The sequence below is a fragment of the Cystoisospora suis genome, assembly GCF_002600585.1.
Source record: "Cystoisospora suis strain Wien I chromosome Unknown contig_1433, whole genome shotgun sequence".
In the NCBI taxonomy this organism is placed as follows: Eukaryota; Apicomplexa; class Conoidasida; order Eucoccidiorida; family Sarcocystidae; genus Cystoisospora; species Cystoisospora suis.
The window spans coordinates 35,557-53,627 of NW_027154233.1; the positions used below are offsets into that span (position 1 = coordinate 35,557).

General features: G+C 52.9%; 2 protein-coding genes across 2 annotated transcripts; one reads left to right on the forward strand and one right to left on the reverse strand.

Annotated features, from left to right (window-relative positions):
• Positions 1-491: 491 nt before the first annotated feature.
• On the reverse strand, positions 492-10,075 carry CSUI_003278 (dna-directed rna polymerase iii). The gene is made up of 10 exons (XM_068063476.1): positions 8,925-10,075; positions 7,586-8,302; positions 6,899-7,007; positions 6,228-6,499; positions 5,425-5,793; positions 4,561-4,726; positions 3,568-3,826; positions 2,668-2,782; positions 1,533-1,597; positions 492-1,137 (listed from the first exon to the last, which is right to left on the reverse strand). Exons 1-10 carry the CDS (start codon positions 9,474-9,476, stop codon positions 1,041-1,043), a joined length of 2,721 nt encoding a protein of 906 aa, XP_067924549.1. The 5' UTR covers positions 9,477-10,075; the 3' UTR covers positions 492-1,040.
• Positions 10,076-10,254: 179 nt separating this feature from the next.
• CSUI_003279 (uncharacterized protein) lies at positions 10,255-16,314 on the forward strand. The gene is made up of 4 exons (XM_068063477.1): positions 10,255-11,120; positions 12,238-12,288; positions 13,143-14,225; positions 14,429-16,314. The coding sequence occupies exons 1-4, from the start codon at positions 10,885-10,887 to the stop codon at positions 15,252-15,254; spliced, it is 2,196 nt and encodes a 731-aa protein (XP_067924550.1). The 5' UTR covers positions 10,255-10,884; the 3' UTR covers positions 15,255-16,314.
• Positions 16,315-18,071: the final 1,757 nt, after the last annotated feature.

The window sequence follows — 18,071 nt, forward strand, 5'->3', positions numbered from 1 at the left end:
GCGATTCCGGAGAAGACACGTCACGGCCATCACAATACTTCTCGCGTCTCGGGTAACGGACACCTACCCCTAGAGACTGATGGATAGCTTCGCAAACGCGCTTCCCCCACTTTTACGCAAGAACACGGGTATAGCCGTATCAGCAGACCGGCAGTTCTAGGTGACTGGAAATTTGACCTCGTGTGTACCGGCTGCTCTGGCAGCCGGAGGACGTGTGAAGTTTATCTCTGTGTCCTGCAAGCTTGTACAGCCAGGAGGGAGAACTAATAAAAGACGTGTAGCCGTTTTGTCGGAGATACCACACAAGAGGGCACTCTCGCGGCAACACTAGTGCACATGCCTTCGTACGGGTTGACGAAAGCGCAGCACTGCGCGCGGGGGCAGTCACGCTCTGCGACTGTGCATTTGATAAGAGTCTCGACGGAAGTATGAAGACGAACCCAAAGAGCAGCAAAAAGCCTACAAATTCAGAGTCCAATTCCTCGGACCGCGGCAACGTAAGATCCTGTTCCATTGAAGTCGTGAATAGACTCCGGTGTCTCGTTTCCTGTTCCGACCCCAACGTCTCTCTGGGACGGCGGTGTTCTGGCACGAGCCTGTGACCTGAAGAGCTCCCTGGGGTTGTGGAGGCCCCCCTTCATCAGAAAGGCCGTCAGCGTAGCCCAAGCAGTGTCCTTCCTTAGAGGGAATTCTAGTCTTTGCAACAGACAGCGTCGTGGCGGGGACGCATACACGCCCCGCTCCCCGCGCCTCGCAAGGCTATACTAAGACAACAACGTTCGTTGAGTGGAGTGTTACCCCACGTCATGACGGTGCTTGTGTGTCTTCTCTGGTGTCATCCAAATGTAATGTGTGCGCTTGAAAGGCCTTTCAACGTGATGTCGGACACAGCCGAGGCTGCCCCGACTGGCAGAGTGACCAAGATCCAGCCGGCCAGGCGGCACTGTCCTGAAATTTCCAACCCGCCGGACTAGTTCAGATCGACTGTAATTGAAGATCCAGTTCTTGAAACAGAGCAGCACACAATGCCCGTGCATCTTCTAGCTGAACGTTTCAGGCACGTCGCTAATTTCCTCCTCAGGCTCTGCCACTCGACCCTTGAACGACCAGAGACCACCTTCGTTTACAGCCAGCTCTCTGCGCGAAAGAACAAACCATCAGCCCGCCGACAAGCAACAACCCCTCTGCGCATTTGCACTAGACTCTCGGGTTAGCAAGGACAACCACGTCCGGCATAAGCAAACAGTCTGTTGATTCTGAGACCACCATCTTCAAGGACAGCTCTGTCGCTGTCTAAAGTGCGCCAGCTCGGGAGACGAAAGTCCGATGCGCAGCGAATGGGTATGCGAGTGTAGCGCGGTTGTGTGCTTGTGTGAAGACAAATGATATAGAGCCACGACCGTCTTAGGTGTTTATTCTAAATGTTTACATGTTGGGCGCGCAAACACCAGGGGAAGAGAACGCACCGCGCAGTTAAGTTAAGTGCTTGTCGCTGACATAACGCAAGCTGCACGCAGGCAACAGCTTCTCACCTAAGCAACTTCCTCAAAGTGAAGTCTGGCAGATCCACCCGTCGTTTCAGAGTTTGACCTAGCTCCTAAAAGAGCAGGAGAAAGAAAAAGAACACAACGGCAACAAAATGACAGTCACACCAGGAGACATTGACACTGCTCCAATAGCATTCATACAAACAGGAGACACGAGCACGAGTAACGACCGTGAACTACTAGACAAGTACTTCCGGGCCTCAACCTCCAGATGAGACAGATCCCTGTCTCCGCATACACAGACTCCCAGAGTTGCCAGTCCTCGTGTAGACAATCAGCGGTGACTACCTTAGTTCGGACTTCCCTTGGAGCGGCCCCACAGTTCTGAAAGCACGCACCGGATGCGGCTTTCTACTACTCTGAATGATATCAGTCAGAAATTCTACGACAAAGGTGTTGAGAAGCGTCAGAACAGACGCAGTACCAGACCCGTGAGAGAAAACGCTGTCGTGACAGCCCGCACTAGATGTGACGACGGCCACCTACTGAAGGACGGCCCGATCAGAGACTCCCAACCCCGACACGCGCGCCAAGGACAGCTCTTCTGAAACGACCCCCGACTGAACTGCTCGTCATGGTCTCGCTACGCTGCTGCTCACTTTTCCATAGACGCGGATGGCACCAGAGAGATCGACAGAGGCAACTGAGTGGGCAGTGGGCCCAATAAACATACCCAACTGCATTGTCGATTGCTGCGACCGCTCTACATCTCTGGAGTGCCACCGCTTTCTCTACACTACAAATAAACTTCCTCGCTTTTTTGTTTGGACTCTTGTCACAGCATCACCAGGCAAAAGAGACGGCACTGGGGTTGAGGAACAGCCCCTGAGACGGCGAGTTCAGCAGCTCCGGCCAGGTGCGCCGACGCAACTGTGGGATCGAGCAAACGCACTACACGGCAAATGCCTCAGGCTTCACCGGACCTAAGGCTTCTCTGGAAACCAAGACTGCCTGCGGTGCTTACACGGAAGCCTGATCTTCCCCGCTATACTCCCCGTGACACCCCCGGTATGCAAACTGCTCAGGTACACACTGCGAGGCGCGGCCATTGATTGTACTGTCATAGATGAGTGAACATGATGATCTCTGTACCAGTGTACAACACATAAGTGGTGCTCACCTGAATGATTTGCGCCTTGGACTGTGGTTGAGTCTGCTTACGGAACATTGTTATCAGAGCATCCCGGAACACGTCTATCTGAGCATTTCCGACTTTGGGAGATAACCACACCGTCCTGAACGGAAACGGCAGTACCGAGAGAAGTACGACACATCCACATAGCCATTCAGCGGAGGAATCTAGTTTTCCCGCCGGTGCACACTGAATGGACAGGCCCTCTGGGAGACAGCTAGAAGCAACAACGAGGCGTCCTTTCGGCGAAGTACATACATCAGACAGCGGGCACAAGCTAGGGCACTACTCCGTGTATGCATGCGGAGTCTGCACTGCAGTGAGGGGTTAACTGCCGGCGTCCTCCCTGTACAGTGGTGTCTAAGTTGCCTCCGCGTTACCTGCGCGCGGTGTTCTCATGCAAGGACACCGCTAGGAAGCATACCACACAGCGCGTAACGTCACAAAGGACAAAACTATACGTACGCAACTACCTGACCATACATGCTCTCTCCGGGCAGAGGATACGGTCGTCATTTATGCAGTGCCTCCGGCAAAATGAAGCGGTCGACTTATGGACAGAATTCAGGATAAGAGAACACTTATTCTGAACGCATGCTCAAAGAGATCGGAGCATTTGCTCCTGCTCACACAATGTCATAAACAGAGGTGAGTCAAACCGACCAGGGCTGACACCTACCCCACCCTTGCCATTCCAATGGCGAGAGCATACAAATCTGTCTGAGCCAGCTGACGTCACTACCCTTCTCTTCACTTGCATGCGTGGAGTGCAATAACGGTAAACGGCCACCTGCACGAGCTGCACGAGAACTTCATTTGCCATGAAATGATCACGCTCATCCTGAGGTCATTTCCTCCAATGAGGCTTGAAGGCGACCTGGTCCCTACCCAACTTGGATAGCTACTGTCTGCAGAACACGCTCAAGGTCCCTGTCGCTGATAGACGCGAAGTCCCCGTTCTTCTTGTCGATCATCGACCTCAGCTCGGAGAGAGTCATAGCACCTTGAGAGGATAGGGCGGACGCGCAAACACGCCCAGCCAGCTGCAGCAGAGCGGGAGAGACAGGTGCACCACCTCCGGCAGACCCATTCTCTGAGGACGTTCCGCCCGCAGACCCTGCTGCCTTCTGTTGGTTATTGCCATAATCTGAATGGACAAGAGCAGGAACCCACTGGACAGAGGAGAATGACAAACATGCTGGCCATCCCTTGATTTAAACGCCTTTACGTTTGCCCTGGATACCGCCTGCCTACTACCACCACCGTAGGCCGCACATTCTGTACAACGGAAAAACTGAGCAGCCAAGTAAGAAAACCCCCGTAACAGGACAGGTGCAGGTCAAGGATGAAGCCCTCATCCGTAGCCTTTTCCGATGTCCCAACGGCACTCCAAGAGCGAACTCGATCTCTCTGCCATCTCCCATTTGCTTTGTTTAAACCGCTTGCTTAGGGCGTGCATCCTGAAATTTTCTGCGTGCTGCATTAGAAGTTTGGTCCAAGTAATGCGTCGGGTGTTTACACAGAGATCGCTCCCTCGTTCCTGCGTCTATTCCTGTACAGCCCTCTAGCGGCGCGGGGGGCAGGCGTGACCCCTGGAACAAAGGAAACAAACCTTCGTGGCTCTGAAGTGGGGCATGATAGCGTCTCAAAAAGAGAGTTAGGAGCCGGTAGAACACAGCTGCAGCCGCTGATCGAATGGAAGTGCTGCCGCTCTAACACACCAAGCCATCGTCGTCCACACTGCACGAACAGCTCCCCGTCAGAAGGGAACCCGGCATTTACACTCTGCTGTGCTTTCCGATGGGGAAATAAAAGTATCCCTGGATAAAAACACGGCTTTGTCGCTCAGTAGCCTTTGCGCCCCTCATGCTGTAAACCCACTCGCGTTGAAGGCTGCATCTCGCCTCTGGTGAATCTCCTTCACCACTTGCTGGAGCCGCTGCCTCCACCATTGATCGAAGTGCTTCTGGATAGATGGATGCGCTGCAGCGAAGGCAGTGTCCGGGGGTAGCTTTAGATGCCACGCCGAACAGGAACAGACAGCAACCTGGACAACATTGCACCGAAGCCGACAACAGAGAACAACAAAAGCCAGACAACGACACGGGAGTTGTGCATGTACACTCCGCAGTTTGTTTTAGTGACAAGCTATGTCGCGTCTCTGCTCTATTTGTACACCTCTTGGTAGGGCAGGTCTAGACAGCGCACGTGTCCCTGGTGATGCCAACGAGCCTCTGCCGTCTACCAGTTCACCAGAGGGGCGCAGACACTCGCTGTATGCGCGTCGAACGTCCACGCCGAAGGACCGACTGCTCGTGGAGCGGCTTTTCCAAGCAGAGCGGAACTACTCCCACAGGTACACGCATGAAAAGGGTTGAACAGCAAAAAGAAGATCATGTCGACGAGAGGCACCCGAGTGTCGTGAACGACGTCCGACCGATTGATAATAAAGATAAGAGGCCCAAATGGCGGCGGAGAACAGTTATCTAGGTCCGGTTAGATTGCCGTTTTTGAACACACCCCGGAACAGCACCCTGAGATGAAGACCCAGTCCAACTATTCCTCATAATAATCTTCCCTTGTTTTATCCGCAAGTCCGGACGCCTAGTTCGACGCACCGATCGCTACGCCGACACTCGAATGCCGTCGGAGACGAAGCTGCAGACGCGCGCTCTCGCCAGCGCTGGTCTACGACCTCTAGGAGACCGATACCACATTGGTTCTCTTCACACTCAGAGCTCTTACCTCTTGCATCATTTGATTTACTTTGTCCATCGGCAGTCTTGTGGCACTTCGGAACGCTTCCTTCGGTAGGCCACCCGCAGCAGTTGACGCAGCGCCAGCTCCTCCTATTCCACCAGCCTGGCCTCCTGTCCCGCCGCCTGCGAGGGCTCCTCCGCCGTTGCGAATAAGAAGAGCCAAGAGAAGGTCTCGACAGCTTATGTCGTACATATCATCGTAGACATACAGGGACTTGATTGCCCAGTTCCCGAGAACCAGGATGCCGTACTGCAGAAGTACACGGAGCAGCTCCGTCTCCGTCATGGCTACCGTCAGCAGTCTTCGAATGGTTGCGAAAGATTCCACATGACGATGACGAAGAATAGTGAATACCTGAGGAGAGTTGGGAAGAAAGAACAAGAGCGGAAGCACAGTTGGAGAAACAAGGAGGGACGGAGTAAACACAGTACAGTCCTGCAGCTCGACAGTCATGTGCACACCAGGGCTTCGCTTAGTTGGAAGGAGAAAAACAACCAGGGTCGCATCTCCGGCGGATGCATACCACACCGAAGATCAACACGGCTGGCCAGTCTCGGAGCACTGCGCACTTCGGTACGTACGCAGAAACACATCCTGAAAGCCAGTCTGCATATATGAGGAGTACCAAAGAACCAAAAAAAAAAAAAAAAGCTGCGTACTCCAGCCTACATCACACTGGAGTGAATCATCGCATACATCGGCTGGTACTGAACACTGTTCTAGACCCTACAAAAGTACCTGTACATCCTAACGCCACAACAAGAATCTTCAAGGCAAAATAGACTCACTTGTTGGTCCGCAGACAGCTTCGCGAGCGCTCCGTATCCCAGAGGCCCGGCAGCCTGATGTGTCGCGGCAGCAGCACTCTGAAGTCCAAATACTCCCCCACCACTTTCACTCCCTCCGCTGGCGGATCCGTTCCCACATAGACGCCTCAAGTAACGCTGAGTATCTGCAACAAATAAAATGTCCTCAGCCACCGGCTTGGGTGGCAACTTCGCCACGGCGGGTTCAGCGTCTTCTGTGTCCTTCGACTCAGAGAGGTCCGCCAGCAGGTCTTCTGCAGAAAACGACCCAAGTGAACAAGTCACCGGCACATCCACGGCGTTGAGAAGCTATGAACTGTCGGATCAAATTTACTCAATGGAGACCTACGTAGGACACGCTCCTCACTGAAAGAAGTCCCCGGACACAGACACATAGACTTCGTGCTTGTTTTGTTGTCCTTCCATCCTGGCATCTAGAACGGTACCCAAGCTACGATGACGAAGCCGGCTACAAAGTGCTGAGGGATGAAGTATGTACAGCTGTCCCCGACAATTGTTTCTCTCGTGTCTGCTCGTTACTGCTTAGAGAGGTGGGACTACGGTTGGCCGCTAAACGGATAGGCGGGGGGAAAACGCGCAGCAGTAGCCTATTTACTCAAGAGTTCTTGTACGCCTGCACCGACGTCTCTAACCTGGCTCGTTCTTCTTGCTCGTCTCTAATTCCTCGTCGGGCGCGCCCAGGGTACTGCATAACGTGCGGATAATGTCGAACGCCTCTGGAGTCTCGGCATCGTAGAAGGTCTGAAAACACAGAGAGATGATCCCGTGCCGTCTATCCATCGCCAGACCGCCACGGTCAGCTGAAAAGTCGTTAGTCGTCTACTCACAGCCCTCCTTGGAAGCCCTACAAAGCCGGCCCACAGGGGAACCCATGTATGCTTAGAAGTTGCAGCCGTTCATAGAGCAAGGATACGAAGAAGAGCGTACCGAGATGCGCCATGGATGAAATCGGTTGCTACAAGTGCACCACCACTTGAACGGAGAGATGCCCGAGGACTACGTAAAAAGGCGACTTTGGCTAAATGTATGTTGGCATAGTCAAGGGCCTCGCTATCGCAGAAGGGATGAATGGAGAGATGCCCGAGGACTACGTAAAAAGGCGACTTTGGCTAAATGTATGTTGGCATAGTCAAGGGCCTCGCTATCGCAGAAGGGATGAATCCGCATGATTTCTACTTGGGATTTAGGAGCCTCAAATGTGCACTCACAGTCGCAACGTACATCAGTCCGAAGCGAACTAAGGAGGCCTGCACGGAGAGAGGAGAGACTGGGAGACGGCATACATTGTGCATAAATATGGAGGCATGCTTCACACATACCTCAACCGGTAACCATTCTTCTGACTCTTCCACGTCTCTCTGTTTGCTATGAGACATCCTACTTCTTCCTTGTCCAGCCGACATGGTCCCCCCTCCCGCTGAAATACCAGGCCCGTTTCCTCCTACAAGACCTCCGAGCTTCCCTTTTCCTGCTTCGTCTCCACCCTTACTAACTCCAGACCCCGCTCCTCTAGTCTTTTCATCGCTTCTTTCATCCTCCGTCTCTCCCCTTCCTGAGCCTTTACTCTCAGCACCGGAGTCGGTGCCTCCGCCTACACCGGCAGCCGGAAGGCCTGACCCAGAAGCAGCTTTAAGACCGCTCGCATGTGGGGCGGCTCTGGAGGCCTGCTGTGACTGAGCAAGCCGATCCACCTGAGAAAAATCAGGACGAAATTGAAGAACATGATCTACGGGAGTGATAAAAAGTTTATCTTGCTTCAAGATTCCGACTGCGTAACTGCAATCTCCCGCTGCGGCTCTCTGACTCTTCAAGACATGCCTCGGCATGGCGTCCCTCTCTCCCTCTTGTTCTCCAGAGAGATTGTGCCTCGTGGAGGGACTACTGAATGATGAGGACGTGCCACCTGCGCCCGGGAAAGAAGAAGAAGCATTCTTTCCAGCTTCCAGGTTCATTGGATGATTCGGATCGAAATTGTCTCCCCGCGTATTGAGGCCGTAGGTGAAGTGAAGAGTCCGCTGCTTTTCACGATAAGCGACCTGAGAAAAATATCCCACGGAGGAAAGCGAACAAGGGTGGAGAGTGGCAACTGGGAGAATCCTTGAAGGCGATCGAAACAGTGGGGGTGACCTGGCGCTGTGCCATCCGTTGTGCGGGTTGCAAGACAGATCAGAGCACTCACCTGAAGACATACCATCACACTACGGTGTGACACGTGCTTACAATAGATTGGGCGCGCAAAATGTGGAGCTGAAAAAGAAAGAGTTACACACACGCTAGGGCGTAGCAGTTCCACAAGACAGCTCCCCCCCTAGATTGAATCTAACTCAAAGTTATTTCACCGCGCAGGTGTCCTGCGATAAGGGCGGTCCCTTTGTCAGTCACTGTGGAATAAATAAATATATATATATGCCGAACCAACATATATGATTGGATTCATAGATATACATATATACATATATATGTATATCTATATGCGGAAAGAGCGTATATGAATATAGTCGTATACGTACATGTGAGGGAATACGATATATAAGTATATTTGCACGCAAGCCACAGAAAGGCGTAAACATGCGGGAATAACATATATAAGTATATTTACACGCAAGGCACAGAAGGGTGTAGCTGTGTTATATTCAACACCAAGCAAGACTACGGTACCTCGAGAAGCTGCCCTTGGTCGCCATAGGGTCGATAGAGTGGCCGAAGAGGGTACTGGAGGACGTAGACTGACGCCGAGCCAGACACGTCTAGCCGTCTGAGGTAGACATCTATTTCCCGGACAACGGGGTCATCCCCTTCATCAGAGTCTTCGGCTTCTGCAGAAGCCTCACCCCGTTCTTCCACTTCTTCATAATCGTCTCCAGAGTCAGAAGAGGAAGAAGACGAAGAAACTGGCTGTGTTGTTTCAGAACGCAAGGGGAACACTCCTTCATCTTCTTCAGTGTCTGAAGAAGCGCCATCGTGCATTACCTCGGCAGTTCCAGATTTCCTGTCTCGATCTGCAGCATCTTCGTCGACAGGGGCTGCAATAGAGGGAGGGGTTTGAGAAGAAGAGAATGCGGGTTCCTCATATCCGTCGTCCTCATCTCCCATGAACAAGATACCTGTTTCATCTTCCGCTTCCGTGTCGGTTTCTTGCCGACGCAGACGTGATCCCTTGCGCTCCCTCCGCTTACTGCTACCTCCACCACGTGTCCCCGAGAACACCATGTCGTCAGCATATCCCTAGACAGACGGGTATAGAAAAGTGTGGGAGAACGATACAGGTTCGCTGATGCTAACGATGGGACGGATGTGAACAGGTTCACAGAGTTCTCGAGTGTCCAACAGCTGATGCTTATCTCTTCGAGAAGTCAGTAACCCACGGATGGGTCAGAAGTAGCAGGCTGAGCAACGCTGGCAACCAGAACTTGGAAAAGAGGTGACCAGGCAGACAAGGGGCTTTGCTAACAAGCGAGCCAGGGAAGGAAGATGAGTGACCGAAGTATGGAAGGAGAAACACTGGAAAAGACGGGAGGGCCGCGCACACAGGCTGTACCGTTCTTCGCTGCGGGCCGTCTCCCGCCTTTCCTAATAATGCATTTCCCTTCTAAGACTTCCGAAAAGCTACACACCGACTTGATCGTGATTAAGGTGGAAAGATTGAGCAAAGCTAGCGATGCCCCCTTGCGGCACGGCATCGATTGTCCCGGGTAGGCAACTCCGGAAAAGCAAGAGAAAAGAAGACACCGCTAGGACCAAGAGAAGAGACAGGACCTCAGTTCCTGGCGAAAATCCTTAGACCTGAAAGGAGGAATCTTGTATCTTCTCGAGAAGTTTGAAGCTGGCGCGCCGAATCACACGATCCCCTCACCGGAGCATGCAGATGTCTCTTCTTTCAACCCTGCATGCTAAGTAAAACAAACGATTCTGCTTCTCTCACAGCGTCTCCCACGAGGAATCGATGCCACCTTTCGTCTGCCCCGAGGCTCATTCGCGGTTCTTCGGTGTCGGCTTTACAGGTCACCTTCACTAATTCTTTTTCTCTACAAAGCAACACCATGCTGCTTGTCCCGGAACTTCTCTGTTCTCGGATTGTGTGGGGGAGGACGAGCTGAAGTCTGCTGTATGAAAATTCTTCTTGCTGCAGTTAGATCCGTCCTGATGGACAAAGTTCCTGACAGTTGCACGGAGCTAACTCTTCGCTTACAGTCATTTCTTCCCGTTTGTCTTTCATTCGTCGTCCTTCTACTTGTTTCGCAAGCCCGCGACGATTTGAGGCCCTCCTCCTCCGTTGAATAGCATCTACTAGGTGTTCGAGTGATCTTTCCCCGCGTCTTCTACGTCCTTCACATTCGTTTTTCGTTGCCCCCGTGTCTTGCAGGATACAGCTGTCGCTTCACTTCCGTCTCATCAAGAAGAAGTCCCCTTCTTTGCGTTTCCTTGAATCAGGAAGATCTGAGTTTTCCTTTGATCCTCACTAGTGTGAGAATGTCGTCCGCGCAGGATGTGCGTGGTGTCATCTGAACGGTAGAGTGTTCTCTGTGAACATGCATGGACGTGAATACGTGCGGATATGCGATTAGCTTCGCTATCTTTCAGTCCACTCAGATCATCCAAGTAAGAACCCTGCCTGGTCATGCCTTGTCTAGTCGCCACGATGGAGGTATGTGCTTCTCCCTTGCGAGACCAGGTCTCTTCGACATGGAAGAAGAAAGAGAAACAGTCTCCTCATGACTCTCAACAAGCACCTACACAGCAAAGAAAACGACAAGGACAACCGATGGAGATCATTGGCACGACAGAGGCGCAGAGACGCAAAACTCGACGTGTGAAGCTCGCAGTTCAGTCCCCGTACCAGCACCACTCTCTCTGGTACGGAAGAGTCTCTCGACAGCGTCCCCCCCCCCCTCCTTACGCGTGTGACCGAATATCTAGCTTTATGCCTCATCTCGCCCACGCCATCATGTAGCAGTTTGTGGACGGTGGTGCACCAAAGAGTAGCCCCAGTACGTGTGCGCAAAGACTCAGGGGCTCAACATAACCAGCACCTGTATCTATAGGTCTCTACACCCGGCTCCCGTGTCTCTGTGTTGACAAGGAGAGGTGTAGGAGAAGTTGTCCGGGTGTAAGTGGATCACTTCAAGCAGATGAAGCAGAGACGTGCTGTTCTGGGCCACTCTCCTGGAGGATACAGCGGTTCCCCTGCGTGCATATTCATATACACGGATGGAGATACTCTCTCCTCTCTGCGTGTTGGTACAGGGGACAGTTGACGGGTGTCAGAGTTGGAAATACAGTAGAAAGGAAACTGTATCTTTCGAGAGGACGGGAATGATCACCTTTTTTCACTAGCGCGGCCCGAGACAAGGGAAGAGTTCCTAAACTATCAAGAGGTCTGAGGAGAAAGTTACTGCCGAGACACCGGAAGGCTATACCTGGGGAAGACGGCAATTCTATCGGTGTCTCTTTTTATACATGCCCAGACGTAAATGTTGGCGGGAGAAGTAGTGAATGACGAGCTGAGTGTATCGGCATTCTATGGAAACCCTAAAGTTACTTCCGGTCCCCGCAGACCCAGCGAGAGAGAGTATCAGCGACGCCCCGCCCGTGAATATCCTAGAATAGGAGAAAAAGGAAAGAACTTTTCATTTCTTTCGTTTTCTCCTAGCCCTCCATAGAAACAGGATGGAATGGCGTTGCCCTCTCCGCCCTGCACTCGAGTTGTAGGCCTGTCAGAGACAAGACACCTACCCCACACGAGTGGTAAACCACCTATACAAAGGCTTCCTTGGACATCTTTTTTTTTGCTCACATCCGTAGTGGAGCCCCTCAGCGTTCGTCTCATTCGCGACATTCGTCATCTCTGTTTTCTTCAGCCCTCGTCGGCGGTTCGAATGACATGGTTTCTGTTTTTCACTTGCGATCACTTGCGGGTCTGCTTTGTGATTCGGGCTTCTCGTTGTCTTCTCTCTCTTTCTTTCTCACATAGCACGCTGCTAACACCTGTGCAGGAGACGCGTCTTCTTTCTCAACTTCGGGAGTAAGTCAGTGGAGTATCGACACTTCAAGCATCTTCCCTTCGCGTGTCTAGTAGTGGGTGCCGTTCAGCAGTGGACGGGACCGCCAGCCTAGGGGTCTACGGGGACTGTCCGCCGGACTGAGACGAATGGAAGAGGATCATAGATACGTGTGTCCACTTTTTCACCATCTAACGTCCTGCACCTCAGCGCACTCGCCTGGGCCTCTCCATTCTTCTAGACTTGCGTACGCAAGCATACGTGACAGGAGCCCATAGAGAGAGAGACTTACGCGGAGCCGCCACACGCGGGGTCCATGGCGGAAGAAGCGAGGATAGGAAAATCCTATTGGTAGCGCGGTGGCGATGGAGCATCCGTATTCTTACTAGGGTACCCGTCTTTAGTTTGCGCTGTATGCGTTACGTGTTCGATGATTCTCTCGACCCGATAATTCAATTTGGTCTTTCCACGTTGATCCTGGCGGAGTGCCTTCCGTAGGTAGGACATACCGGCAAGTCATGACGAGACTGTTGAGGTTGTTTTCATGCTCTGGTCCTGCTGTGTTCCCAGAGTTCAAGCATAGCGCTATATGCATCTACATATACACGTTAGCAACATGTGCGTCGCTATGTATTCGTCCGTGCTGTCTTGGCATCCACTCCTTACGACCGCATCAACAACTCCATCAGCACGGCAAACTAGGGGTTCTGTAACACGGGGGAGATCTCACTACACCCCTGCTGGCCCTGGAGAAGCGTGCCACCCAGTGTCTGCACACCGGGGAAAGACGTCCTGTCTGTAGCGAGGCGCGACGAGCGGTTACATGCTCTATGTCAGCCGGAAGACTGGTTCTGCTGGTGTTTGTGTGGTGTGTCAGGTGTGTCGTCGAAATGCGACAACGGTGCTTACTAGGACCGAGTACTTCTCTGAAACGCGTCTTTGCGCTGGGCGTGAACGACGTCACTAAGGCGCTTGGCGAGCATCAGCGGTTTCTGCTGTCGGCTGGGAGACTGCGGGCTCAAGAACGAACAGATTCAGCAGGAACAGATGGGGATACAGTGGAAGGCTCTTCCAGCCTCCCGACCACAGTTACGTCACATGGCTCTTTCTGCGAGAGAAAGAACACAGAGCATTTAGAGATGCGACCGTCTGTCTCCTCAGCAATCTCCGCTTTTTCTGCTGGCTCAACAGCTCCGCGTCACGCGGACCCTTCTTGCACCTCCTCTTCCCTCTCTTCTAATGAGCAAAGCCGTTCTCTGTGTTCTTCCTCTTGCGGGTCGCCGTCTTGTCGCGCTGTCTCTTCTTGCACTTCTTCCTCTTCTCCGGTTATCTCTTCTCCGCCTTCAGCTTCTTCTACGTCTTCTGTTCTTTTCTCGTCACAGTCCTCCTGCGCCGCTGCTGGTTCGCCTACCTGGCAGCCTATCGCGGAACAAACTTGTCGACCTCTTACGGCTGTAGTTTTGGACGGACATTTCGGACCGGAAGCGCGGGATCACCCTATCACTCCTTGCGAGCAAGTGTTTGCCGCGCTCCCAAGTGAACGCGAGGAAAAGCCGGCGCTCGTTGATAGTGACGGAGGCAAGGCTTGCATGGCAGAGGGAAAAGAAGCCGGGGGTACAGCCACGGAGATCTCGTTGTCTATGAAAAAGAACTCTGGAGGAGTGGACGGAACAAGCAATATCGAGGATGCAGTCAAGGGGCCCAGTGGTGTTCTACAGAACGGAGACACCAGTGCCGTAGAAGTAGCCGGTTCTGTTTCGCAGAAGAAAATCCAAGAAAAAGAGAAGTTGTCTGCAAGCGATGACACAGATAGGGTTGAAAACGCGAGCAAGGAAGGACACGCTGTTGTGAAAGCTGTTGCGATTGTTTCTAACGGTGGAGCAGGTGCGAGGCTGGTGCAGCATTTGCCACTAATGGCCGCTCTTTTGGGAATTCCTTGCGTCGCTTTCCGTCAAGAAAGGTAGGTGAGGCCACGAACGCATTATGGAGTGTTGATGTTGGCTGGGGCTCAGACAATGAAAGCTAGACTCCTTTAGGCTGTAACGCATTCGGGTGTAACCCGGCCACGTGAGGCATGTGCACGGATCTCTCGGTAGAACATACATCCATGTGCACAAGGTGACGAAGTGAGTCTTGTCACACATGTTTTTTCTGTCTTTTCAGCCTAGCTCTAAGTGACGTGCTTGGAGTCCCCCGCGTGTCTGCGTTCGCTGTGATTTGTCGAGTAAGCGGGAAGCCATCCACAGATTTGTCCGTCGCGGCGGCCCTTTCAGGCGACTCGGATTTTTCTCCGTTATCCAACAGGTTTTCACCGCCGGTACCCACGCCTTACCCTCCAGCTGTCCCTCGGACAGCTGAGAGAGCGCAGGTGTCTGCTTTTTTGACACTGAGACAAGACCAGACACGCTTCCTTCCCAGCGGCCCTCAGATGCTTCCCGGCGGTTGTAGTCCGGAGAAAGGAACTTGTGACCAACCTGTTTTTTCTCGTTCAGTGGCGGAATTCCTCGCTTCAGTAAGCTGCATAGTACGTGCAGATCGAGAGGCGAAAGGGCACGGGGATGGCACTACGGTCAACGATCGCGGTCTGTTTCCATTCTACGTGCCTCGGTCGTCTCCTCCCCTTCTGGTAGCTGGTACGGCATCCCCAGGTCAAAGCTCCTCAACTGAACGGCAGAGCAATGCATGTGGGATGGGGTCCGATCCGGTCGCCTCTGCTCAGATACGAAAGATAGTGGAGACGCTTGAGAGCGGTCCCAACCCCGGGTCTGTAGGCTCGCGCTGGGGAGGCGCTGAAGAGGGATTGCTACCTGCCTGTATCGGACAGATTCACTGTGACCCAGTTGAGGGGGTTTACAAGGAGGGTACGCGATCTTGGCGGAGGAAAAAGAGGAAAATGCGACGGCAGCTGTTGGTGAGGAAAGCTATAGAGAAGAGGAAGAAGACGAAAGCGGAAGAGACGGTGAATGAAGAAGAGAGAGTACAAAGTTGAGAGAAAAGGCCCGGGTATGGCAGCGCAGCAGTAGATGTATAGAGACAGCCGCAATCGGCGTTCAACAAACGCAGTCCAGGCGTAGAGCAGAGAAGGAAAAAAGGGCAGAAACTCGGGAAGAAGTGGCAGAAGACTAGAATCAAAATAGTAACACGGGAGAAAGTGACTGTTTGTGGCTGCAACACCACCAGGCCGTGAAGCGGAGGTGCAGGTAGGGAGATGGGATGGTGAAAACAGGGTTTCATGTAATGACAACGTGTCCCTTGACGTTTAGGGTGCAGTGCGCTAGAAAGGAAGCGGCAACTTCGAGACTAGTTTCCATGCGCACGAGAGACGTCTAAAGAAGTTTCTGGCTCGGCTGATATCAGGAGGCCTGTCGAATGTTCTCGTCCTGTCTCCTCTGGGTGTTCAAGGCGAGAAATGTATGTCTCTTTACAAGAAGATGCAACTGGTGCGTTGAGCGACGAAAGCCTGGTGTCGGGGAGTACTGGTGTGCAGAAACTGGCCTGCACCTCTACCACTTGGGTCATTTACACGTTCACAGGAGTGACAGAGTCCACTAGATTTCGCTGTGATGATCTTCGTCCGCTAACTGCGCGACTGCGGCGTGTATCTATGGCCCCGTATTAGCCGTTTCCGCTTCTTGTCCCTGGATTTCTTTTCATCCATCGTAGGCGCGAGCGCTTTTTGAATAAGTTGCGGGTGGACGGTGTTGGCTTTCCAGAGAGTGTCCTTGTGCCCTGGTTATTTCTTGACCACGAGGAACGCCAGGTTTCGGAAGAGAAGAGCTTGCGTGCGAAACGAGGGTTTGTATGCGTTATTTGGGCATATCTCCAAGAGAAGGAGCGGCACGGGCGGTCTTTGAGCGGTGCTTCTATTCGTACTCCAGAAGGCTTATCTTAGTCCCGCATGAGTTTTTTAGTCATCTGAAACAGAAGACGCTGGGTAGTTGCGCGGCGTAGTGTAGCTCTGTTTCATGCGCGTGAAAACAGGATAGCAAGTTTTTGCCAAGGCAGCGCGTAGAATGGCGCGCTTGTTCCTAGGTTAATGGTGACGGTGCCTAGCTTGCATCACTTCTCGGGTGAAAAGACAGAACAAGCACCCCTCTTCACAGGAGTCGAGACACACACTCTCCACTTGACTAGCGAACAGCGGTACCAGGGTGGAGTATGTATGGGCGCGCCCGTCCCTTTGCTCGCTGTCAAGGGCACGATGAGGACGCCTGACTACGTATCGGTTGCTGGCTATTGTTTAACAGGGGATACTCCACCAGTCTTTACACCGCGACCTTTGCCACACAACGCCAGCTCACGTCGTACAAGTTGAGAAAGGTTCGTCCTACTGCGGACGGGAACACCGCAAAGAACCCTTCCGCATCAGGCTCAAAGGAATCTTGTCCGCACAGTCGGCGGCACGAGTAGGCCGGCCTACGCATAGTAGCCTCTGAAGAGACGGCGTAACCTTTGTACGCCGGACTGCTGAGGCGTCTCTTCTGAGACTACCATGCGTAGGCCGGTCTTGAAATCCTACTGCCCGCTAAATGCCTCGAACACCCCCGGTGGGAATCGAACCCACAACCTTTGGATTAGAAGTCCAACGCGCTATCCGATTGCGCCACGAGGGCCGTGTTGGTGAGATCACGTGCCGATGCTCAGGTCTCAAGGTATTGACGTGGGAGAAGAAACGTCTCTCTCTTCTAGCCATCCCGCCCTTTGGCCACAGACCTTCAAGCCACGTCGTGCATCAAAGTGGCGAAAAAGAAGACATTCAATGCAGCTATGAACCTGTCCGACGTGCGACTCTCCAGTTTTCCCAGTCGCTATCCTACGTTTATTACATGAACTGTTGAAGAGTCAGGTCAATCACGTTCCATACACTTTCAACTATTTCCCGAGTCCATCACGACAGATATTGAGCGAAAGCAGCGACAGAAACCAGCTCTGTTGCTGAATTGTAGTTTATCCGGACAAAAGTCAGGGTAGTCAACTGAAAGCATTGTTCTCGTAACCCGTGGCAGGAAGAACCAACTAGCACAACGCCCTCGTGGCGCAATCGGATAGCGCGTTGGACTTCTAATCCAAAGGTTGTGGGTTCGATTCCCACCGGGGGTGGTCGTGGGCGTGTTGTTGAGGAGTTCGCTCCCCCCAGTGTGGGGTGGTAAGTCAGGTGTACAGGTGTTTTCCCGCAGCTTCGATCAGCTGTCTCATTTTCGCCGAAAGTCGTCGAGGAGGCAGTCGGGACGGATGATACAATTCGAGCTACGGGAACATGCCAACTCAGTCGTACAAAGTAACGGAGAGGTAGAAGCCCCTTCCGGTCTGCCGCAGGACCCTAAACCCTGCAGTCACGAGTTTTCCCGCTTACATACTTATTCTGTCTCTTTGTTACGGGAGGTCTCTTTCAGTGCCGCGGTTTGTTCTGCGGACAAGATCTACGCAAGGAGAAAGGCCGATTACCTATCCGCTTTCCGCACTCAGCGGGTGTGTGTGCAGGCGACAAAATTAGAATGCTGGTAGACCCCATGGACAACATGTGACTGCACGGCGGAAGCCCTTCGCCCTGCACTAGGCGCCGCCGAGTCCGTTTTACGCACTCCTCGACCGACCCACAGGCGATATGAAAGCCCAGCCTCATTGATCTCGTCGCGCTTGTGGTTCGCTCCAGCTGGTTAGTTGTTCGCGGATGCGTGGCCACTTTTACCCTGCCTAGCCTCATTGATCTCGTCGTGCTTGCGGTACGCTCCAGGTGGTTAGTTGTTCGCGAATGCGTGGCCACTTTTACCCTGTTCTCTCCAAGCTTGCAGCTTTCTGCAACGTG